The sequence below is a fragment of the Giraffa tippelskirchi genome, chromosome Y, assembly GCF_054371585.1.
Source record: "Giraffa tippelskirchi isolate mGirTip1 chromosome Y, T2T-mGirTip1v1.2.pri, whole genome shotgun sequence".
NCBI classification, from domain to species: Eukaryota; Metazoa; Chordata; class Mammalia; order Artiodactyla; family Giraffidae; genus Giraffa; species Giraffa tippelskirchi.
The window spans coordinates 26,062,717-26,088,207 of record NC_137290.1 but is presented as its reverse complement, the minus strand read 5'-3'; the positions used below and the strand labels follow the sequence as shown (position 1 = coordinate 26,088,207).

Sequence of the window (25,491 nt, the reverse complement as noted above, 5' to 3'; positions counted from 1 at the left end):
ATTCCTGTGACTCATTTTATAGCTGGAAGTTTGTACTTCTTAATCCCCTCACTTTTCCGGTCTATCCCCCCACCTTTCTGGTCTATCCCCCCATCCTCATATAATACAGTATGTTAATTATAACTAAATAAAAAAAAATAAAAGGTTCGCAATGGAATGAAAAAAGAGATAAAGAACAGTAACCCCAGTTTCCAAACCTTAAAGTCTAGTGAAATAAACTAGGCCACATCTATGCCACCAAGTGTCAGGCAGTCCTGAAAGGTGAAACTGGGGGATACATTTAGCAATGTGGGAAGATGTTCATGATACATTAGAAGAAAAATCGCCACCTTTAAAATAGTATGTATTTTATTTAAAAATCGATATAGACCTATACGCAGGAAAAAAATGTCTGAACAGCACATACCTCTTTTAGCAGCAAGCATTATCTAAGACAGGGAAGTACAAATATTAAAAAACAAAACAAAACAAACACCCAAAACCTCAAAGATGATAGTATTTTCTAATCGTCTTCAACGGATAGGTATTACTTGCATAATCAAAGAAAGCTTAAAACATGAGTGTTTCTACATTAAAAAAAAAAAAATAGCCTGAGTATAAGAGCAGTGCTCAAACTGTCTGATGTATCCGGAATTGGTTGGGAAAAGCCACGAAGAATAGCATTATCCTTGGGGGCCCACTAGAATAGGAGCAAGAAAAGCAGCAAGGTGAAAGATAACAGGCTGAGGTACCTGCCACCACAGGCCACTAGAGTTCATCTTGAAAAGTATGGAGGCAGTGGCTTGTGCATATTTCATAAATTCCAACTAGTCCAGGGATGACCGGCCGAGTTAACTATCCATGTTGTCACCGCTGCCATCTGTGGTACGAAAGCAGCATCGGAACAGAGTCAAGTCTGATGCCCCTGGCTTTCTAGAGTTAAGGTCTCTTAAGAAGCCTTGGCCCAGGGCCCTCGACAAATGGCCCACAGCAGACCCCCTCGAGGAGTCTCCATCACCTCTTAATCCAAATATCTAAAGACCAGGATGGAGTAACGGGGGGAGGCACATAAAGAAAAGTCTAGAAGAGGTGGTGAAGAAGGAACATGCAGCTGGATCATGAAGACTCCACGGATGGTGAAAACTCTGAAACCCTCCTGCCTGTGAATGGTGCAGTGGCTTGGAGAATGACTTCAAGAGCCTAGACCTTTGGCAGGGGCAAAAAACTTGACCGGGATGTGATATAAAGTACACAAAACCACCTAGGAGGTATTCCTGCCAAAGCAGCTGAAGACGAATCAAACTAAATTCTCCAGAGTTTAGCACTGACTTCCATTTACAGAAAATACAGGGAGAGAGGGACAAGTTAAGGATGCCACAGGAAGCAAACAGACACATTTACAAGCGGGGACATTCCACAGGACAACTGACCTAGTTTCTTCCAGGACTACTTGCTTAATCACACAAAGCTTAAAAAAAAAAAAAAAAAGAGAGAGAGAGAGAGAGAGCTAGAATGATGGTTGCCATGGCTGGAGGGAGGGGGAAATGGGGAGTTCTTGTTTCATGGATACAGAATTTGACTTTTTCAAGATGAGAAGTCCCGAGTATCCACTGCACAATAATGTGGCTCTACTTAACACTACTGACCACTTAAAAATGTCTGAGATGGTTAATTTTACGTCATGTGTTTATCAGAATTAAAAATAAATAAAAAAAACGAGTGCTTCTAAATTTAAACAGTTAAACCTTAACATAAGGAATATAAAAGCTGTTAGCTATACTAGGGATTGGGTGGAGAGAGGGGGGAAATACATTTCTACATTATTCTTGGGGTCACACAAGGCATTAAGAAAAAGTGAGAAGAGATTGCTTTAGATTAAGAGAAACTTGAAGTCAGACAACCAAATGCAATCAATAGAGCACATTTGGATCCAGGTTCAAACAAGCCAGCTATAAAAGGACATCTCGGCAATGACTAGGAAAATCTGATTACGGTCTGGGTAAGACACTTTGTTTGAGTTGATTTAAAATTTTCCTTTTTAGGTAGATATACTGAAGTTTAAAGAACAGAGATGACACAATTGAAAGAAAGTGTGTTAAGCAAATAATAATTGAGGTAGTATGGAGATTTAGCAAAAATGGTGAAGGAAGAAATGGGATGGCAGACTGATAAGGGTGTGAGTAAAGCTATGATCCTGGGGAAAGCAGCAGATTTCACAAGGCAGTGGTGAGGTAGAAGTTATCATGAAGAAATGACAGGGTTTTCCTGGAGTTGCACGGAGGTTACAGTTACAACCGTTCAGAAAAAGGATGGGGTCTTGTCGAAAAGGCACAGGAGCCAACTCGAAAGGACTCCCAGTGGCCAGAGCTGGAACAATTCTAAAATTAAGTAATGGTCACGTTGAATTACAGCCCATGCCACAAATCCATGCTATAAAAATAAATTACTGAATAAAAATCTAGGGGAGCAACTTTTCCTCACAGAATTCTAATTACTAAACGTAGAAGGGATGAGAAAAATGAAAAAATCACCAGTACGACAGAGTAAAAACGGCTGTAGGTAAAATCCACTTGCTAGATTCTAGAATTCAGTAGGTAAAAGTTGGAGGAGAAATTGGAAGCTCTCCTGCAAGTTTCTCCTGAGAGATATTTATTAATTACTAAGAGAAACAAATGAAGGTTAATTAACAACATCAACAAGCCACACTGAGGTTATCTTCCTTTGAGGCAGTGGTGGCAGGATCAGAAACAAATATACAGTGGGTGGGAGGGTGGTCCACGGGAGGAAACAGGGCCAGTCAGTGAGGGCTGTTCCACCAGGAACTTGGGAAACAAGGAAGAGGGGCTGTGTCGTGAGCGCTCGTGTGGATCAAGTGCTCATTTGGCTGGTGCAGGCCCTAATGACTCATGTTTGTTTTTAATTTCATGACTTTGGGGCCACACATCACAGATCACAAACGGCAGGATGAGAAAAAGCACGGCAGTGAATAATGACAGACACAACCCACCCTGCCAGGCAAGGAGTCAGATTCTGAGACACTAGGTCACCTGGTTCCCAGGTGTGTTTGCATCTGACCACCATTCAAGTCAGTTCTTTACATTAGAACAGTATGGCATGAAAGAGATTTTTAGTGCAATTCATGGCTCATACTTTTGAGTGAAGTATGCCCAGCACAGAAGTAGGACTTGAGGGGAAGCTGGCTGTGCTGATGATGCCAGAGCCCAACAACAGAAACAGTTTTCAAATACCCCTTCTTTTTTCAAAAATACAGAACACTCACATATAAAACTACAAAAAAATGCTACTTGATCAGCAGCAGATTTACGATCTACAAGACCAATTATAAGAAAGTGTTTAGCAAAAATATACTTCCCTGATCAGTGTCCCCAAAATTCATCTAATCCTAAATTGTAAGAGAAACGGCTATCTGAACTTCACTTTAACAATCTCCTTGACCCCCTAATTCCACAAGTGTCCCCATCTGATTTAACATGAAATAACACTGAAATTACTAAAAAGAAAGGTGGCTTCGCTCAGTACAGATGTTACTTTTCTTCAGAGAGAATGTCGCAGGAATAAAACAAACCTGGGTTGAGCATTAAGATTTAAAATAAGTATCTCGGGGACTCTCCAAAACCAAACAATCGAACCAAACCAAGCCGGGGTTCAGTTTTTGCCCCATCACTTACAACCCAGGTCAAATCAAATGACAACCTGGAGTTTCAAGTTTGCTCTATCTGTACATATGAAATAAATATCCTCAACACAGGTGCAGTGCAGCATTCCTGAAGAGATCAAGTAATACACATGGCAATGTTTTCAGAATTATGAACTACTATGTAAGTACACTACCAATTACTTCAGCTTTGTGGATTATCACCAGAGGTACACCTCACACACCTTTTTACGATGCCCTTTGCTGATGCATCCCATGTGGTAAAGATATTGTATGTCAACACTTCTGTAAAAATTCAGGCAACAGAGTTCCTGTCTGGAGCACACCTGCCAGTCACACATTTTTTGTCGGGATGTCAAAATCGAGGACCTCTATTCTATGGACACCACCAGAGAAGGACAAAATCTATCGGCTTCTTTCCCAGGTGACAGAAATACTCTGTAAGGTTTTCTGCTTCCGTGACTGACACACGTGCTGACTGTCCGTCTGCAAAAAGACTGTTCTATCCCCTTGCAACCGCTTGCTGTTTTCTGACTACACCATGACACGTTTTCAAGTTGTTAACAAGGTGGGAGGGCGGGTGCAAGACCTTCTTACATTCAGAGCACTCCAAGGGTCTCTCTCCAGGAGAAAGCCTAAGAGGTTGAGAATGTTCCGACTGGACGTGTTCCAACAGTAATGGCACTCCAGGGGCTTCTCTTGAGAATGGAGTTGGTAATGTTGAGCGAGGCAGGAGGGTCGGCTGAAACACTTCCCACACAGCTGGCACTGGTAAGGCCTCTCCTGAGCGTGAATCCTGTAGTGCTGGATGAGGTGTGAACTTTGACGGAACCTTCTGCCACAGTCGCAACACTGACGGGCTCTTTTTCCAACGTAGTCGTGCTGCCGCTTATATCGAATCAAATACATCTTGTCTCGGGGTAACTCACGTGGCAGGGCTCTTGCGGCTTCGTGGGCTTTGAGATGCTGGAGACGATGCACGGCCTGGATGAAAGCTTCGCCGCGCTGGAGACGCTCATGGCAGTCCTGCCTCTGAACGCTCACGCGGCCGTAGACATCTGCACGCTGGGTCAAGGACTTCCCGTCCCAGTGAGTCTTCTGATGCCTGCTGAGGTGCGGCATGAGGTAGAAGGCCTCCCCACACCGTTTACATACAAAGGGCTTCTTCCCCGTGTGGATTTGCTGCTGCTTCTCCCGGCCTCGTCGGGTACTGAAGTCTCTCTCACAAAAGTCACATCTGTGGCGTTTGTTCTCTCGGAGGAAAAACGAGTTGTGGGCCAGCCGGGACCTGGTGCAGACTCCAAGAGTAGTGTGCTCCTGGGGACCCTTTCCTAGCAGACTCTCCGATGGTTTCTTAAGTTCTGAGCTTTTCTCTAGTTGATCACCCTCGTGGCTTCCTTCTTGAGCAAGGGTCTTGGGGTCCCTCGTTTTTGTGGGACTCAAAACTTCTGCCAGCTTGACCTGGCGCAACTCCAGCGGATCATCAGCACAAGACTCTCTCGTGTGGGCACACGAGGAGTCACCTGCCTCCAAATCCTCTATTCCTGCCCCCGAGGATGATTTCTCTACAGGCAGGCTTTGCTCTGGAGTTAGATCTTTGGTTTCAGATTGGTCCTCCCAACCTAAAAGAAATGTAAAAGGTCCTCTATTATTTTTCACTCAGAGAAAAACATCATTATAGTAGAAACAGAAGAAAGAGACCAAACATTACAGACGCGTTAGTACAGAGGTTTGAGAGTTGTCTGGGAACCTAAGGAGAGAGTGGGAGAAGGATGCAGAAGACAGTAAGCAAGGATAGGTGAGGGTGAGGCAGAAAAGACCATCTAGCAGGACTGAACATTGACAAAGATGCCAGAGGCACCGACAAGAGAACGAGAAGGAAACCAGAGAAAGAGGGGGGGACGGGGGTTTGGCTGCAACTTCCAGACCATGCTTGGTACATCACTGCTGTTTGGAGGAACTAGTATAACTGTGGCCATAAAGGGATTCTATTGTCAGGTCAATCCGGGAGATACCGTACGATGCAAGTCAGCTTTCACTCTTGTAGGACTCTTCAGATCCCTTAACCAGCATCTCAGATCTCAAAGAGGGGAAATGTAAGAGGTAGCATTTCTCGAACTGATCTTGTTAGGCAACAGTTTTTGTGTTTTTTTGTAAAGAACCCCTATTATCATAATGCTGTAGGACTATTGGGGAAACACTGGAGTACCCCGGTCAACACCTTCTCACTCAGAATAAAGCAAGAGAATTCCAGCTCTTTTCTTGGCTCCCAATCTCTCGTTTTACCCATTCAATTCAACATTTATTAAACGCTGATTCTGAGCAAAGCGTTATCCACCTGCATGTTCATAAGTCTGTATAGAGACTCTAATCAGGCTATAAATGTACAAAAGGAGAGTTTGGGGAATTTCGTTTGGGAACAGAAAAAGATCAGGCAGGGGAAGGCATTAGGGCTCAGCAAGCACTGAAATGGGCGGCAAGCTTATTCTGAGCAGACACTGACTGTGAAAGTACACAGTCCTGGGGAGCGGCAGTGCAGGGTTCTACTAGGAGTATCTATGAGAGATGAAGCTGGATGTGACTTTTGGGCCAGACTGGGACGGATTTAAACGTTTTGCTAGAAGTCTGGATTTCCTTTTGGGAGTGGTAAGAACCTGATGTGTGCTTTATAAAGTCAACTCCCTGAGGGCTGGAAAGAGCAGTGGTATCACACCAAGGTTTTCGCTTGTCTCAGTGACAGAGGAAAGACCTCTGATTTCTAGCTGTCAGGGGAAAGGCACAAATGAATGCAGGGGCTTGAACATTAGAGGATAGGGAAACTGGCCTCCCTGGAGCTGAGCAGGAGAGGAAGAGATGAGCTTCAGAGAGGAGAGAAAAGAAGTACTGAGTGAGCATGATGTGGCGAGGCCACACGAGCCCCTAAGGTGAAAGCACTTACCGGCCTTCTCCCTAAGCTGAGTGGGCTCTGAGGACCAGCTCCCAGCCCCTGCTCACTGAGCAGGGTTGTCTCCCCCAAGATTCCGGTCTCACTGCTCACCTTGACATGTCACTGCACTCCCGTCTTCCTCCCTAGCATGTGACTCCTCCTCTTCCAGCTGTGAGATAATGTCAGGTTTAGGGAACTGGTACCCTGTTGAAGAAGGAGACTGATAACTTGGGGGTTCTGTCCTGTACCCTCAGGAACTCCCAGCCTGCTTTCTAAAGGCTCTGAGATAACAGGCAAGTGCAAATTTACACACAAGAAAAATCAAGCCTGTTTCCAAAGATTCTGCCACTAGGGACATATGCCAATGTCTGGAAACAATTTTGGTCATCACAGCTTACCGAGGGAGACCAGGTTCCTGTAATTTTCCAGCATCACCTCCCGGTAGAGCTTCCTCTGAGAAGCACTGAGGTAGGGTAATTCCTCTGGACTGAAGTCCACAGCCACATCCTCGAAAGTCATCAATTCCTGAAATACCAGATATACTCCTAAATGATTGAAATCTGGAATTATCCCAAAGAGGGGGAAAGGTGCCTGATAAGAGGGGACTGACCATGAAGCACACATTCAGACAAGCAGAAAGACTCTAACGCAAAGGTTTCAGGGACCTACAAGGGTTTCTTTCCTTTAAGTCTTTCTCATTAAAACATTTTCTTCTCTGCAATCACCCTCTTGTTTCTTTCAGTCTTCTAACTTTAGAGAGGCTTTCAATGGCTAAGTCAAAGATCTCTCTTGGGAAACGTCACACTGCACTTGAAAATATGTGGGTTATTTTCCAATATCTTTTGGTATTAACTTCTAACATAATTCCACAGTCATAAGAGAACAGACTGTATATGATTTCAATGCCTTCAGGCCATGAAATTTTTGCACTTTATGTCCCTGGATACGTTCCAGGGTCTCCTAGTTTATAGTCTGTGGGAGCTTGAACAGAATTTGGATTCTCTTGTTGTGTGAAAACTATGTAAATCTGAAGTATGCTGAATTGGTTCATACTGCTTTTCAGATCTACTACAGACTTCTACTTTTATTCATTCCATTAATTTTTTGAGTTTGATATTGAAAGTCCAACTAAAAATTGTAATTTATCTACTTAAAAATAATGGTAATTTATAGTAGAACTTCCCCCATAGCTCCCTCATAGCTCAGTTGGTAAAGAATCTCCCTGCAATGCAGGGGACTCGGGTTTGATTCCTGGGTCGGGAAGACCCCTGGAGAAGGAAATGGCAACCCACTCCAGTATTCTTGCCTGGAGAATCCCATGGACAGAGGAGCCTGGCAGGCTACAGTCCATGCAGTCACAAGAAGTCGACATGACTTAGCGACTAAACCACCAACCACCACACAGTGGAACTATATGTAACTTTGTTCTGAACTCTCCAAGCCTCCTGTAAATGTGTTATCATAGTTTCATAATTTAAAACATAAAAAAGAAAGAGAAAAAAATAAGTATATCTTTCTTTTGTCCTGAAGTCTGAGAGAAGTGGGAATATTTCTAAGACAGCTCCTGCTGCGAACTTCTAGAGATCTGTGTTGGAGGAGAAAGATCCTTTTAAGTTCCTTAATAAAGAGAGAAAAAAATGCAAATAAAAGCTGAGCAGTATACCCCAATCCCAGGAAAAAGAGACAGCTGGGTTTACGTTCTGGTTCTCTCTTACAAGCTCTGTGAGTGTGGATAGGTTAAGCCTCAGTGACTCATCCACAAAACACAAACAGCTCATAAATATGCAGAGATGGCCAATCTTATTATAATAAGAAAATGCATTTCAAAATGACAAAGTATGACTTTATACCGATTCAACTGACAAAAATTAAGACGTTTGACAATACCAAATAGTGTCGAGAAGGGGAACTCTTGGTGGTGGTGGTGTAGTTGCTCAGTCGTGCCTGACTCAACATTTTGAGACCCATCCACTGTAGCCAAGCTCTTTTCTCCACGGGATTTCCAAGGCAAGAATACTAGACAGCGGGTTCCCATTTCTTTTCCAGGGGATCTTTCTGACCAAGGATTGAACCTCCATCTCCTGCGTTGCAGGCAGATTCTTTACTGACTGAGCCACCTAGGAAACCTTAGAATGTGGACTTTTGAGACCTCTTAAAAGATGCTAAAAGTGAAGTTGCTCAGTTGTGTGTGACTCTTTGCGATCCGATCGACTGCAGCCTACCAGGCTCCTCCATCCATGGAATTTGCCAGACAAGAGTACTGGAGTGGGTCACCATTTCCTTCTCCAGGGGATCTTCTCGATCCAAGGATTGAACCCCGGTCTCCCGCGTTGCAGGCAGATGCTTCGTCATCTGAGCCACCAGGGAAATGTAAATTGGTAAACCACTTTGGGGTCCAGAAATATACCTATTCCTAGGTATATCTGCTCATGTGTACTGTCTTACAACCTCCAAAATCTAGGAAAGACCCAAACACTCATTTATGGTAGAAGAGATAAATGTATGATGATATTGGGGCTCCCCTGGTGGCTCAGAGGGTAAAGAATCTGCCTGCAATGCAGGAGACCCGGGTTCAATCCCTGAGTCAACAAGATCCCATGGAAGAAGGAATGGCAACCCACTCTAGTATTCTCGCCTAGAGAATTCCATGGACATAGGAGACTGGCGGGCTACAGTCCCTGCGGTTGCAACGAGTCAGACACAACTGAGCGACTCAGTTCCGTTCAGTTCAGTTCAGATCACTCACTCAGTCGTGTCCGACTCTTTACGACCCCATGAACTGCAGCACGCCAGGCCTCCCTGTCCATCACCAGCTCCCGGAGTTTACCCAAACTCATGTCCATGGAGAAGGTGATGCCATCCAACCATCTCATCCTCTGTCGTCCCCTTCTCCTCCTGCCCTCAATCTTTCCCAGAAACAGGGTCTTTTCCAGTGTGTCAGCTCTTTGCATCAGGTGGCCAAAGGACTGGGGTTTCAGCCTCAACACCAGTCCTCCCAGTGAACACCCAGGACTGATCTCCTTTAGGATGGACTGGATGGATCTCCCTGCCGTCCAAGGGACTCTCAAGAGTCTTCTCCAACACCACAGTTCAAAAACACCCATTCTTCGGCACTTGGCTTTCTTTACAGTCAACTCTCACATCCACACATGACTACTGGAAAAACCATAGCCTTGACTAGATGGACCTCTGCTGACAAAGGAACATCTCTGCTTTTCAATACGCTGTCTAGGTTGGTCACAACCTTCCTTCCAAGGAGTAAGTGTCTTTTAATTTCATGGCTGCAATCACCACCTGCAGTGATTGGGGAGCCCCCCAAAATGAAGTCAGCCACTGTTTCCACTCTTTCCCCATCTATTTGCCATGACGTGATGGCCCCAGACGCCATGGTCACTGGGCGACTAACACACAGTAGTTAAAAAAAAAAGAAAGAAAGAAAGAAAGACGAAAAGTCTTATTACTACATCTTTTTCACTCAGGGATCTAGAAGACAACCACCACCTTCCCTCAGGAAACCTGAAGTCCTTCCTTGTTTGTGGTCTCTTTCCAAGAGTACCTTTCCCTATTCTATAATTTCTTTCTCATACCGTAGCAAGCTCTTTCCCTTCTCTTGACTTTCAGCTCCATCAAAGGCTGTGTCTTTGACCAAGTTTAAAAATTCTGTGGGACCACATGCCCTATGTCCACTGGAGGTGGTGTTAACAGCCACGATTAATAAGATGACAAGACTCTGGAGCCAGCCATGGAAGTCTGAATCCTGACTGCCAATTACTATTAATAATTGTGGACCACAGGCAAGTTGGGCTTCCCTGGTGGCTCAGACGTAATCCCTTGGAGAAAGAAATGACAACCCACTCCGGTCTTTTTGCATGGAGAATTCCACTGGCAAGGAGCCTGGCAGGCTACAGTCCATGGGGTCAAAACGTCAGACACGACTGAATGACTAACACGTTCACGGGTGAGTTATTCAGCCTCCCCGTGCCTCTCTCTTCTCATCTCTGGAAGGAGGGTAATACCTATCTCAAGAACTACTAAGAGAGGTAAAGCACTATTATAACATATTTAGAATGTAGTACATTTTAACTGTCCAACATGTTTACTATTAGCATCTTCAAAATCCTTTTAATGAATGCAGGTGCACAAAACTGGACTGATCATAATCCTTGATATATCACCATTCAGCCATGCATGACCCTCATGTTTATTTCAAATTTACTTCTTTATATTTTTCAAAGTAATCAACCCATCCCACTGGTCCACATCCGCATCTTGTTCCCTTGCCTTTCTCTCCTTGTCTCTCTATATATACGTATATATAAATGTATAAATATATATACACACACACACACACACACACACACACACACACACACAAAGCTTTGATTTAGTATCAATTTCATTCAAAGGCCTATCAGGAGTGAATAGCTTTCTTTTATCATCAGTGAGATGGCCTTAGTTACAATCGAGTAACTGTGAGTTTCTAAGAGACCAGTCAAATTTTGACAATTTAAATTTCAGGCCTCCTATCTCTCACACTGCATGCCCTCTTTTTTTTTTTTTTTTTTTTTTGACTGTGTATTGTTTTGTGTTGACACTAAGGTTTAGGCTCAAAATGAAACGTGGAGGGGTGGGGAACAAAGCAGAGCGAAGGCATACTCTCCGAAAATAGGATGAAAAGCAAAAGCCAAATCTCAAGTTTCTTTCATGTCACATAGGATTAGGCAGATTAGACTGGCGAGTATAAAATTCATTCATTCATTCACTGAACAAGTTTTCACTTACCTCCCTCTTACATGCCAGGCATACAGCAAATATTCAAAAAGTCCCTTCTCTCACCTTCCTCCTCACATGCTTGGATCAAGTCTGCCACCAGGTCACCTGCTTCCTTGCTGCTCTTGGGCTGCTTTGACCTCGCTGATGTCTGAACCTCCCCTGGCAACGTGTTCAGAAACTACTCCAGCACCAGCTGCTCCATCATCTGCTCCGTGGTGCGGCTCTTTGGCTGCAGCCATCGCCAGCAGAGCTCCTGGATTTGGCTCACAGCTTGGTGAGGTCCTGTAACCGACAGGGACTGAAGATAGCTAAAGTTTTGATGAGAAACTCTTGGAGCCTCTGGGTTTCTTATGGGGGTGGTTTCTGGAGTTTTTTCTTGATCACGTGGATGAAGGAGCTGGGGATTCCTCGAGATATCCAAAACCTCTTTCACGTGGAGCATTTTTACAGCTTGACCCTTCAAAGGAGGGGGATACTCTAAAAGGCAGGCTGCTTCAAAGCACACTGTTGGGGAAGATGGTGGGCTGAGTTTTATCAGATGAAGAAGAGAGTCAGAAACCTTAGGATCTGCAGAAATTACACAGAGAGACTCACAAATGGCTTGCACAGTTTAACTGGACAGTAGAGGTTATGTGAGTCAAAGGAAGTTAGCTCATTTCACACAAATGCCTAAGTGAATATTCACACAGATTTGCACATTTACAGACTGGTTGTTGCCTCAGTCACCATGTCAGGTCTAGAACATCCACAGACACGGGCTACCAAAATCTCAGAAATGGCACTGAAGGGAAGAGACTTGAACCCCAAACCATAACGAACTGAACGAATTCATGAACCACCTAAGAAGATCCTTTTAAACATGAGTTAATACAAAACGAGGAAAGATCGTTACAATACATTCATCCTACAAAGGACTGCACCCCTATGCAAAACATATAAAGAAATCAAACAAGTCTGTAACAAAAAGGCAGAGATCACTTAAATATGCAAATTTATTTTCTTATTTCTTTATTTAAACATTTTAACTCTTTCGCTAGAAGTTAGACTGGGATAACATATGAGAAGACTGTAATTTTTTCTTAATACCTTTCTGCCTACCATCAATTTAAAATTTGCTATTACTTCCTTTTTTTGGATGTACGATACCCCCACTGAATTTCCATCTCTACAGGCTGCAGCGTAAGATTCTGAGAAAGGAGCAGCAGAAATGACTGTGAAATCCTGGCAGCCTGCTTCTCTAGGCTAGCCAGGTCCCAAGCTAGAGCAGAGAGTCACAATCCCTTCTCCTCCCCCAGAGAGGGAAAAGAAGGCATAAAAGCAGCTAATGTTAAATACTTGAAAAGAAAAAACAGCCAAAGAATCCCTAAAAAACATGAGTGGTGGTGGGTTCCTTGATTTCAGAGTAGGGAAGAAAGTTCAGAGAAATGGGGATGAGTGCTGGGAGAAGGGAGTGGAGGCCAAGAGATTGCAGGTGAGCAGATGCTGTGTGAGGAGGAAGCAGGGACTGAAGGGAGCCACCAAAAGAGAAGTGCTGAGGGATGGGGAAAGGAGTAAAGCAAGGCCAGGCAGAATGCAGAGCTGGACCAGAGGAGGAGGAGGGGGGCAAGGTAAAGAGGAAGAACCAGTCTGGGCTAGGAGAGGGGTCCAGGGAGTAGGCACCCAGAGAGGAGGGGTGGGACTGAGGCAAAGGAGGAGCAGAAAGGAGAGGCAGAACTAAGGAGAGGAAGGGGGCCAGGACTGAGCGAAAGGATATAGAGAGGAGAGGTGTGATGGAGGGAGGAGGTCTGAGGCAAGAGGGGCAGGAAGGAGGGACCAGGGCCAAGGCAGAAGTGGGGGACGGCAGGAAGGCTGCGGGAAGGAAAGGGCTGGGAGAGGAGAGGTGGGCCACTGCCAGGGGGAAAACACGGAGGCAGGTGGGACAGGAGGTACAGGGGGAGCTGAAGGAAGGAGCTCCTCTGCCATAAAGGGAGTGGAGCTCGGAGAGAGGCAGGAGCAGGACAGAGGGGAGGGATAATGGCAGGGCCAAGACTGAGGGCACTGTCTTGAGGGGAGAGGAGGGGTCCTAAGGAAAAAGGGGCGTTTGAATGTGGGGGAGGCTGGGGGGAGGGGGCAGGGGGTCTGGAGAGGAACGGGGGTCTTCAAAGGCGAAGAAGGGTGGTTCTGGTGGGGGACAGCGAGAGTGGGGTCCTAGAAGAAGAGGGCTGAGGGGCATCCTCGAAGGGGAGGGTGGAGGTCCTCATGGAGGAAGGAGGGTGTTCTGAGGGGAAGGCAGGGGGTCTTTGAGGGGGTGAACTGGGGGGATCCTCCAAACGGAGGGGGGGACGGGAAGGGAAGGGAAGGGAGGGGGTCCTCGAGGGGGAAGGAGGGTTTTCTAGGGCGGGAGTCCTTGAGGAGGCCAACAGGTGCGTCTGAAGGGGAAGGCCCGTGGGGTCCTCGAAGGGGAGGGCAGGGATCCGAGAGGAGGACGGGGAGGGTCCTCAGGGACCAAGGAACGCGCGTTCTTGGGGGTGAGAGCGGAGAGGCCCTAAAAAGGGAGGGTCTGTGGGGGTCCTGGGGCGGGGAGGAAGAGGTGCTCGACGCGGGAGGAGGAGGGCGGGCGGAAGGCCTTCCGGCCGGGGAAGCATTGGCAGGAAGCCGGGGCGTGAACAACAGGGAGGCCGCCGCGTCCCCCTCAGAGCTGACTTCGCCCGCGCGGCCTCCCGCACCCCTTCCCCTCAGGGCCGCTACTTCGCGCCTCCCTTCCCGTCGACTTCCCCGCGAAGAGGAGCGTCTGCCCCGGCGTCCCTGAGGGGACGCCCGCGCCTCCCTGCCCGCGAGCCGGGCCCTCACCCCCAGGGCCCCTCTCTCGCGTCCGGGCCCTGGCCGCCGCGCTCACCTCGCAGACGGACACCCTCGCCTGACGGAACCTCTCCACCTCGGACTTGCAGTACTTAGTACGTGGTTTAAAATGGTTTTAAAATAAACAGTATGCAGTGAAAAGCCTTCTCACTTTGTGTGTGCCACCGAACGTTTTTTCATGCTATAAACCCACGGAACACTCAGGTGACCGGTGTAATTGATTGAATATGTATAAATAATTATATTGAATAATTATGAAACCGTAAATAATTATGAAATCGTGAACATGTTTTCAGTGTCCTTCCACAGTATCTTTGTGTATATGGAAATAGAGATATATGCATATATACATTTGTATATATATGCGTATATACATTACAGATAGCTGGGAAGAGAAGGGAAGCGAAAAGCAAAGGAGAAAAGGAAAGATATTCTCATCTGAATGCAGAGTTGCAAAGAATAGCAAGGAGTGATAAGAAAGCCTTCCTCAGCGATCAGTGCAAACAAATAGAGGAAAACAACAGATTGGGAAAGACTAGAGACCTCTTCAAGAAAATTAGAGATACCAAGGGAACATTTCATGCAAAGATAGGCTCAATAAAGGACAGAAATGGTATGGACCCAACAGAAGCAGAAGATATTAAGAAGAGGTGGCAAGAATACACAGAAGAACTGTACAAAAAAGATCTTCACGACACAGATAATCACGATGGTGTGATCACTCATCTAGAGCCAGACATCTTGGAATGTGAAGTCAAGTGGGCCTTAGAAAGCATCACGACGAACAAAGCTAGTGGAGGTGATGGAATTCCAGTTGAGATATTTCAAATCCTCAAAGGTGATGCTGTGAAAGTGCTGCACTCGATATGCCAGCAAATTTGGAAAACTCAGCAGTGGCCACAGGACTGGAAGAGGTCAGTCTTCATTCCAATACCAAAGAAAGGCAATGCCAAAGAATGCTCAAACTACCACACAATTGTACTCATCTCACATGCTAGTAAAGTAATGCTCAAAATTCTCCAAGCCAGGCTTCAGCAATACGTGAACCGTGAACTTCCAGATGTTCAAGCTGGTTTTAGAAAAGGCAGAGGAACCAGAGATCAAATTGCCAATATCCGCTGGATCATCGAAAAAGCAAGAGAGTTCCAGAAAAACATCTATTTCTGCTTTATTGACTATGCCAAAGCCTTTGACTGTGTGGATCACAATAAACTGTGGAAAATTCTGAAAGAGATGGGAATACCAGACCATCTGACCTGTCTCTTGAGAAACCTGTATACAGGTCAGGAAGCAACAGTTAGAACTGGACAGGGAACAACAGACTGGTTCCAAATATGAAAAGGAGTCCATCAAGGCTGTATATTGTCACCCTGCTTATTTAACTTCTATGCAGAGTACATCATGAGAAACGCTGGGCTGGAAGAAACACAAGCTGGAATCAAGATTTCCGGGAGAAATATCAATAACCTCAGATATGCGGATGACACCACCCTTATGGCAGAAAGTGAAGAACTAAAGAGCCTCTTGATGAAGGTGAAGGAGGAGAGTGAAAAAGTCTGCTTAAAGCTCAACGTTCAGAAAACTAAGATCATGGCATCTGGTCCCATCACTCCATGGGAAATAGATGGATAAAGAGTGGAAACAGTGTCAGACTTTACTTTTTTGGGCTCCAGAATCACTGCTGATGGTGACTGCAGCCATGAAATTAAAAGACACTTACTACTTGGAAGGCAAACCTAGATAGCATGTTTAAAAGCAGAGACATTACTTTGCCAACAAAAGTCCATCTAGTCAAGACTATGGTTTTTCCAGTGGTCATGTATGGATGTGAGAGTTGGACGGTGAAGAAAGCTGAGCGCCGCAGAATTGATGCTTTTGAACTGTGGTGTTGGAGAAGACTCTTGAGAGTTTCTTGGACTGCAAGGAGATCCAATCAATCCATCCTAAAAGAGATCAATCCTGGGTGTTCATTGGAAGGTCTGATGTTGAAGCTGAAGCTCCAATACTTTGGCCACCTCATGCGAAGGGTTTACTCATTGGAAAAGACCCTAATGCTGGGTAGGATTGGGGGAGGGAGGAGAAGGGGATGACAGAGGATGAGATGGTTGGATGGCATCACCGACTCAATGAACATGGGTTTGGGTAGACTCCGAGAGTTGGTGATGGACAGAGAGGCCTGGCGTGCTGCAATTCATGGGGTCGCAGAGAGTCGGACACGACTGAGCGACTGAACTGAACTGATACATTTGTGCGTTATACACACATATATGTCATTATCATTGATACGTATTATACTTATCTATACTATAAATTCGGTAGATATTTATCTGTAATAGATATAAATATTTTAAAATATAAAACATATTTTCTAAATAAGAAGTGTGACGATGTAACACAACCTATAATGTGACACAATGTGATACATACTGTAGCTTAAAATGTGTACTTAAGTAATATAAGTACTCCCTTGATAGCAATATATGGCTTCCCTGGAAGTTCAGTTGGTAAAGAATCCGCCTTTGATGGCTGAGACTCTGGTTCGATTCCTGGGTCAGGAAGATCTGCTGGAGGAGGGATAGGCTACCCACTCCTATGTTCTTGGGATTTCCTGGTGGCTCAGCTGGTGAAAAATCCACCCTCAACGCAGGCAGACCTGGGTTCGATCCCTGGGTAGGGCAGCTCCCTTGAAGACGGGAACGGCTATCCACTCCAGTATTCGTACCTGGAGAATTTCATGGACTGTCGAGCCCATGGGATCTCAAAGATTCAGACACGACAGACCAACTATAACAAGTATATCATGATCACACACAGATTCATATTATATGTAACTATATGTTTATACAAATAGAGTAGAAACATTTTTAGTTTGCAAAATACTCATAGTCTCATTTCCTACCTTTTTTATACAAAAGATGGCAGACTGTACCCATTGTTCTATGCCTTCATTTTTTCCTATCTCAGAGAACTTTTCATATCAGTACAAAGAGAATTTGCCTACTGCTTTTGAACAGCTGTTTGAATTCTGTTGTACTGTTGTTGTGACTTGAATTATTTACCTCATTCCTGACTACTGGGTGGTTGAGTTGTTTTCAGCCCTTTGCTACCAGTATTCTGTGCAAAACTAGGAGCTTCAGCAGTTCTGCTGGTGTGTAAACCTTCTGGGAAGATAAATCCCCTGCAGTGGAATTGTTGAGCCACGGTTCACATGTGTGTGTCATTCTGACAGAGATTTCTAAGCTGCCTTCCATAGACGCTTGCATATGAGACCCCCACCAGCCTGTGTGAGCAAACCTGCATTCTCAGTGTTATAGGATGCTTTTTCAGTTTTTCCAAAACTAGGGTTGAGAAATTTTTCAGGAGCAAGGTAGAATATGTTTTCCTGTGTTGAGGAGCCATTTGTGTTTAACTAAAGAACATTTATCAGGGCCTCGAGATATGTAGGGAAAGTATAGTGAAAGGTGCAATAAGTATTTTAGGCATTGTGATGTTGATTATGATGATGATGGCATAATGGTTAATATTCTTGACATTGGCCTTATACCTGTGACAAAAATTAACTCAAAATGGATCAGACACCTAAATACAACACCAAAACTAGAAAACTCCAGGAAGAGAACTTAAGAGAAAACCTATGACCTGAGATTTGGTGATGACATTTTAGGTATACACGTGCAGCTCACAAACCCCTGGTGTGGGGGATTCCCCAGAAGTGCCCTTCTACGTATTGTATCTGAAAACCTGAAATTTGGAGGTCATTAAAGCTCTCTGAGCCTCAGTCTGCCCTTCTAGACTAAAAGGACAGCAAGTTACTAAATGTAAGGATTAAAATATGTAGAGGTGGAAAAATCTTTTCTTCCACATGCTGAGGGTCGCTGGGTGGGTCTGAAAATGAATCAACAAAGACAGATAAACTGGAGACAAGCTTACAACTTATTTTAATATGTTTTAAGTGACACAGGAGCCTTCCTAAGGAAATGAAGGCCTAAAGAAACAGACCTGAGTATTTCAAGCTAGGTTTGATGAGGTGTGGACAGTTGTGGAAGAATATGATCAGTTAAGGAATAAGAGGTGAGTGTAATAAGCTGGCAGAAACTTAGCAAGGCCTGTGCGTTAGGCTTCCTCTTGGAAGTGTTCCTCACCCTTTGGAGCTAAGAATGCTCCTTTCCTCCTGCTATAGGGAGGGTACCTCTCCCATGAGGGGATTATGGCTTGTTTCATGGAAGAAGGGGGAAGGGGAAGTGAGAGTGAACCTCTTCTTTCTGCTGTTTTCTCAAACTGCTTCACCTTCAATATGTCAGGTGCCATAGTTTGGGGTGAGGTATCCTGAACCCCATCACATGTCAATTGATTAAAGTGGTGTCTGAGATCTATACAGACAGTTTATATATGTTGGCTACAGTTTTATTAGAAGACTCTAGAGAGTCCCTTAGACTGCAAGGCGATCAAAGCAATCAATCCTAAAGGAAATCAACTCTGAATATTGATTGGAAGGACTGACATTGCAGCTGAAGCTCCAATACTTTGGAAATCTGATGAGAAGAGTGGACTCATTGGGAAAGACCTGAGGCTGGGAAAGACTGAAGGCAAGAGAGAAGGAGGCGGCAGAGGATGAGATGGTTGGATGGCATCACCGACTCAATGGACATGGGTTTGAGCAAAGTTTGGGAGATGGCGAAGGAGAGGGAAGCCTGGCATGCTGCAGTCCGTGGGGTAGCAAAGAAGTGGATGTGACTTGGTGATGAACAACCACAGCAACCTAAAAGGTAAGAAATAACAGTGGTTGAGGGAGGAATGGAGATAAGGGGGAAGCAACAAGGGCGTTCCCAACAGGGATTGCTGATTCCGGATTAGAAGCCAGTGAGGAGTTAACACATCTTGGGGTCCAGAGGAAAAATAGGTCAACAACCCAGCTTGGAATGTCCCAGGGAGTCATGCACTAAATGTCAGACTTGATGCAAAGCTCTCTGTTGTGTACATTTCCATCTAATTAAAGAAGCAGACATTTTTCTCAGAATCCACATGAAACATCCAGAGGTCAGGAGACTCCCACCTCTAAGTCACACACATAACTTACGTGCACATCAACTTCTTGGAAATTCATATCTTGTTCTGGATCTTGTTTTTCTCCCTTGTTCTTATTTTTTAGGCTGAAGGTAACTCAGGAATATTTTCTTATGTATGGGTGTCTTGTCCAGGGTGCCTGCCAGGGGCATGACACAGAGTCAAGTGTGAAAAAGCTGTATGTTCAACATATGGTTGCTGAGGGGAAGGATGCAGGGAAGGGATAGTTAGGGAGTGTAGGACAGACATGTACACATGGCTGTATTTAAAACAGAGAACCAACAAGGACCTGCTGTGGAGCACAGGGAACTCTGCTCTGTGTTCAGTGGCAGTCTGGATGTGAGGGGAGTTTGGGGGAGAATCGATACTTGTGCATCTGTGGCTGAGTCCCTTTTCTGTCCGCCTGAAACTATCACGGCATTGTTAACTGGCTATACTCCAATATAAAATAAAAAGTTAAAAACTTCATGTTCGATTTATTAGCAATGCCTCTTAAGAGATCATAAGTAGGAGGTTACATTGTCTTAAATGGTTTTTTAACTCGTTATGTTAAAATCAGAGCAGCAAAAGTAGATAAAGGGATTATATATTCATACATATTTAAGATGTCACAATATGTAATCATATAAAAGCAATTTATGCAAATTTGAATCTTGATTTTCATTTGCTGAAATAAAATATTATTAAGACAAAAAGGAGAATCATCCCCCTGAATATGGTATTACCCCTGTGGTTCTTGCTCCCATGCAAATATTTTACTCAGTCATCATACCTTTATACAACTTAAAAAAAAACAACTTTTTATTTTTATTGAGGTATAGCCAGTTAACAATGTTGTGATAGTTTCAGGTAAGCAGTGAAGGGACTCAGCCATATGTATATATTTATCCATTCTCCCCCAAATTCCCCTCCCATCCAGGCTGCCACGTAACATTGAGCAAAGTTTCCTGTGCTATACAGTAAAACTTTGTTGGTTATCCGTAAGTTTATCCATAAGAACAAACCATAATTTTGTTCTCTAAGTCTGAGAGTCTTTCTGTGTTGTAACTTCATTTATATGATTTCATTTTAGATTCCACATATGAGGGATGCCATATGATATTTCTCCTTCTCTGTCTGATTTACTTCACTCGCTATGACACTCTCTAGGTCCATCCATGTTGCTGCAAATGGCATTATTTCATTCTTTTTAATGGCTAATATTCCATTGTACTGTGTACAATTCTTATTGTATGTGTATATTTTATGCTTTGCACAATTTATTATGTTGTCTCTTTAAAATTAGTATTCCTAAGATCTAATAAGAGTACATCATGAGAAATGCTGGGCTGGATGAAGTATAAGCTGGAATCAAGATTTCTGGGAGAAATATCAATAACCTCAGATATGCAGATGACACCACCCTTATGGCAGAATATGAAAAAGAACTAAAAAGCCTCTTGATGAAAGTGAAAGAGGAGAGTGGAAAAGTTGGCTTAAAGCTCAACATTCAGAAAACAAAGATCATGGCATCCAGTCCCATCACTTCATGGGAAATAGATGGGGAAACAGTGGAAACAGTGTCAGACTTTATTTTTGGGGGTTCCAAAATCACTGCAGATGGTGCCTGCAGCCATGAAATTAAAAGACACTTACTCCTTGCAAGGAAATTTCTGATCAACCAAGATAGCATATTTAAAAGCAGAGACATTATTTTGCCAACAAAGTTCCATCTAGTCAAGGCTATGGTTTTTCCAGTAGTCACATACGGATGTGAGAGTTGGAGGGGGAAGAAACCTGAGTGCTGAAGAATTGATGCTTGTGAACTGTGGTGTTGGAGAAGACTCTTGAGAGTCCCTTGGCCTGCAAGAAGATCCAACCAGTCCATCCTAAAGGAGATCAGTCCTGGGTGTTCATTGGAAGGACTGATGTTGAAGCTGAAACTCCAATACTTTGGCCACCTCATGCGAAGGGTTGACTCATTGGAAAAGACCCTGATGCTGGGAAGGATTGGGAGCAGGAGGAGAAAGGGATGACAGAGGATGAGATGGCTGGATGGCATCACCGCCTCGATGGACATGGGTTTATGTAGACTCTGGTAGTTGGTGATGGACAGGGAGGCCAGGCGTGCTGCAATCATGGGGTCACAAAGATCGGACACGACTGAGCGATTGAACTCTACCAAAAGATAATTCATTATTTAGATGACATTCATATTTAAACAGGTGCCTTGTATTCTACCTGCAGCTCCTGGTTCAGGGGTTATTTAACCTTCAGTGCTGTCAGCTTTCTCCTCATGAAAATGAGGACTCTAAATGATGACACATGAAAATTAAGTATAATTAAATACACACACATACTCAGAACACTCTGGTAATGTAGAGTCAAACCTCTTCCTTTAAGGCTTTTTAAGAATCCTTTGACCCACCGCAGACTCTCACACATTAATTGTGCAAAAGCCAGGTGCGTCAGTGGGAACAGTCAACCAGTTACACACACGCAAAATTGTTAGTAATACACATTTTCAGATGCAGGCTGCGGAAATCAGGGCTTCGTAACACAAACACACCTGCAGACAAGTCCAGGGAAATTCAGAAACCCCCACCATTCAGGTGGGCAGGCCTGCTTCTCAGAACTGAGCACACTCCTCACAGGCAGTACTACACACACACACACCCTCCAGACAGGCCCAAAGGCAGACCTACAGACTGAAACGACCCCTCACCCTCCCCAACACAACTTCCCTCTGGCGGACACTCAGGCCCACCTTTAGCCCTGCCCTGCACCTCCTCCAAGGGCTGCCCCTCAAAACCGGGCGCCCCCAACGTGCTCCCAGCCCCCACCTGCAGCCACGCAGGTGCACAGAACCACCGGAGCAAAAGCTGTTTCCCACGCCCCCTTCTCATCTGCAAACCTCTGATGCATCTCAGCGCACCTGCAAACACGTCCAGAGGGTCCCCCCTGCTCCGTACCCCTCAAAGTGCCCCCCAGACTCCCCACAACATCCCCATGGCATCACTTCCCGTGTTCTACTCGGCCCATTTGCTCCCTGACCCCTGACACATGGCTGGCTTCCCAGGTTGCAAGCAGCTCCCGTACCTCCTCCTCCTCCATCAAATCCCAAAGTCCCCGGGTCTGCCCCTCCCGCCCCCAAAACCTGGGGACCAGAACCAGCATCCTCCCTCCACCTGTCCTGGAGGGGGTTCTCGCCACTCCCGCCTCCGGACATCCCAGTCTGAGGGGGGACCCACTCCTCTGTCCCCTCCAGGATTCGCTCCTTCCAGTGGCCCCAGAAAGCCTGCGGCCCGGAGTTGCCCAAGGGCTCAAAGGATCCGAGGGACTGGATTGCTCTTAGGGGAGACTTGGGTTCCTGCAGGGCCCCCGCCTCGCGCCCTGGGGTCTCGGAGCTCCCAGGGAGCAGCCCCTGCGCCCGCACCTCCTCCCGGGGCGCCCCCACTCTCCCCGAGGGGACCCCTTCCCGCGCCCTCCCGCGCCCCTCGCCCTGCGCAGAGCCCCCGCCCTGCTGGCTCAGACCCCGCGGAGCGGCGGCCGCGGGACTGACCTCGAGACCCGCTTCGGTCTGGGCCGCTGGGAAGGGCGGGCGGGCTAACTCCCCGGGCGTCCTTGGCGCCTGAGCAGAGCCGGCTCCGGAGATGTTCCGGGACGCGGTGCACAAATGCGCGCGCGAATGAACAGCGCTCAGCGGCTTGGAGTCACGCACAAGCCCCAAGCCCCGCCCCCCTCCGCATGCCAAAGGCCGATTCAGGTTGTTCAAACCGCATCTGACACCAGCACGGGCGTCAGAAGGGTCGCGGCAACTTGATTTTAGGGGCGGGGGGAGGGTCTGGGGCCTCTGTGTTTGGTTACTTAGAGAAACAGATTTAGGCAGAGAATGACCTTGTGCACGTCATAAGACTAAGTCAGTTAGTCAGTTAAGTCACTCATTCGTCTCCAACTCTTTGAGACCCCGTGCACTGCAGAACGCCAGGCTTCCCTGTCCATCACCAACTCCTGGAGCTTGCTCAAACTCATCTGCATCAAGTCGGTGATGCCATCCAACCATCTCATCCTCTGTCACTCCCTTCTCCTCCTGCCTTTTATCTTTCCCAGCATCTTTCCAGTGACCCGGCTCTTCGCATCATGTGGCTGAAGTATTGAAGCTTCAGCTTCAACATCAGTCCTTCCAATGAATATCCAGGACATATTTCCTTCGGGATTGACTGGTTTGATCTCCTTGCAGTCCAGGAACTCTCAAGAGTCTTCAGCACCACAGTTCTAAAGCATCCATTCTTCAGCCCTCCACTTTCTTTATGCTCCAACACTCACATCCATACACGACTACTGGAAAAAATCATAGCTTTGACTAGATGGCCCTTTGTCAGCAAAATAATGTCTCTGCTTTTTAATATGCTATCTATATTGGCCATAGCTTTTCATCCAAGGAGTAAGCATCTTTTAACTACATGGCTGCACTCACCATCTGCAGTGATTTTAGAGCCCAAGAAAGCAAAGTCTGTCACTGTTTCCCCACCTATTTCCCATGAAGTGATGGGACCGGATGCCATGATCTTTGTTTTTTGAATGTTGAATTTGAGGCCAACTTTTTCACTCTCCTCATCCACTTTCATCAAGAGGCTGTGTAGTTCCTCTTTGCTTTCTGCCATAAGGGTGTTGTTATCTGCATATCTGAGGTTACTGATATTTCTCCCGGCAATCTTGATTTCATCTTGTGCTTCATCCAGCCTGGTATTTCGCATGATGTACTCTGCATATAAGTTAATGAAGCAGTGTGGCAGTATACAGCCTTGACGTATGGCTTTCCCAGTTTTGAACCAGTTCGTTTTCCCATGTCTGGTTCTAACTACTGCTTCTTGACCTGCATACAGATTTCTCAGGAGACTAGTCAGGTAGTCTGGTGTTCCCATCTCCTGAAGATTTTTCCACAGTTCGTTGTGATCCACACAGTCAAAGGCTTTAGCAGATTCAATGAAGCAGAAGTACATATTTTTCTGGAGTTCTCTTGCTTTTTCTATGAGCCAACAGATGTCAACAATTTGATCTCTGCTTCCTCTGCCTTTTCGGAATCCAGCTTGAACATGTGGAAGTTCTCAGTTGTAGTGTTGAAGCCTAGCTTGGAGAATTTTGAGCATTACTTTGCTAGTGTGTGAGTTGAGTGCGATTGTGTGGTAGTTTGAGCACTCTTTGACTTTGCCTTTCTTTGGGATTGGAATGGAAACTGACCTTTTCCAGTCCTGAGGCCACTGCTGAGCTTCCCAAATTTGCTGGCAAGTTGAGTGAAGCACTATCACAGCATCATCCTTTAGGATTTGTAATAACTCAGTAAGAGGGAGTAGTAGTTCTAAACTTGTTCTTAGAGTGTGAAGAAATTCCACACAGGTAGAAACACACGTATGTGTTAATAGCATGTGTATTGGACTCAAACACAAAATATCTTTTACAGTGTGCCTCACAGTCACGGTAGTTCAAGAGTTTCCCTCCTTTTTCTAACCATTCTCACACCCTCACCCATATTGATTTCAGTTTGGCCTACAATCATTTTGGGGCCAGTCACCTTTTTTGGCCAGGGTGTGTGGAAGGTCTTTTGGAATCCTGGGCCATCAGGCCTGTGTCACAGCTGCTCCTCTTTTGCCTGAAAGCATCCCAGACTGTGCCTAAGGATGAGTGTATCTGTGTCAACATGCCCTCATTTACACAAACAGGCTCTGGGCTGGATGGTCATAGTCTGCCCACCTCTGACCTGGAGAATTTTCTGTACCAGCCCCTGTAGTACATAAATCCAAGCTGCTCTCTGGCAAAAGGACAGTTTGTGAAGAAAAGTGAACAGATAAAGTGCTTTAAAGAAAGAAATATTTTATGAACATTTGAATCCTATGAATTGAAAGAATGTAATAGTGGGTGTGTCACTGAATCCAGGCTGAGGGAGTGGATGAGGCAGTCCCAAGCAGGCCAGGTTCTGTGCAATGGAGTTTGTGTTGCCAGAGATGCCGGCCAGCAGCTTAAACAGTCAAGAGCTATCTCTGTCTCTCATTAGCTGCCCATAGAGCCTGGAGAGCACCAGGGACCCAGGCACCTTCTGTCTGTTTGCTCTGCCAATCCAAGTACTGCTCTGACCACACAGTCCAAGCTGGCTTCTCACCCCCTCAATGTCTGCACTCCCCTTGCACCAGAAAAGTAAAGGGGGAGGGAAGAGGGACAGACTCCTCTTCCTTTTAAGAGCACAGCTGACACAGGTCAC

General features: G+C 45.6%; 1 protein-coding gene across 1 annotated transcript; it reads right to left on the bottom strand.

Annotated features, from left to right (window-relative positions):
• Positions 1-330: 330 nt before the first annotated feature.
• LOC145537501 (zinc finger imprinted 2-like) lies at positions 331-14,280 on the bottom strand. Its single transcript, XM_081568172.1, has 5 exons — positions 14,230-14,280; positions 11,418-11,636; positions 6,980-7,106; positions 6,693-6,785; positions 331-5,277 (listed from the first exon to the last, which is right to left on the bottom strand). The coding sequence occupies exons 3-5, from the start codon at positions 7,098-7,100 to the stop codon at positions 4,208-4,210; spliced, it is 1,284 nt and encodes a 427-aa protein (XP_081424298.1). The 5' UTR covers positions 7,101-7,106; positions 11,418-11,636; positions 14,230-14,280; the 3' UTR covers positions 331-4,207.
• Positions 14,281-25,491: the final 11,211 nt, after the last annotated feature.

Bases quoted from the DNA above. Each gene is read 5' to 3' on its own strand.
- LOC145537501 (XM_081568172.1), bottom strand. From the start codon at position 7,100: ATGACTTTCGAGGATGTGGCTGTGGACTTCAGTCCAGAGGAATTACCC. The intron at 6,786-6,979 runs GTAAGCTGTGAT...CTTCTTCAACAG, and splicing joins CAGGAACCTGGTCTCCCTCG to GGTACCAGTTCCCTAAACCT. The intron at 5,278-6,692 runs GTGAGCAGTGAG...CATTTCTTTTAG, and splicing joins GAGTGCAGTGACATGTCAAG to GTTGGGAGGACCAATCTGAA.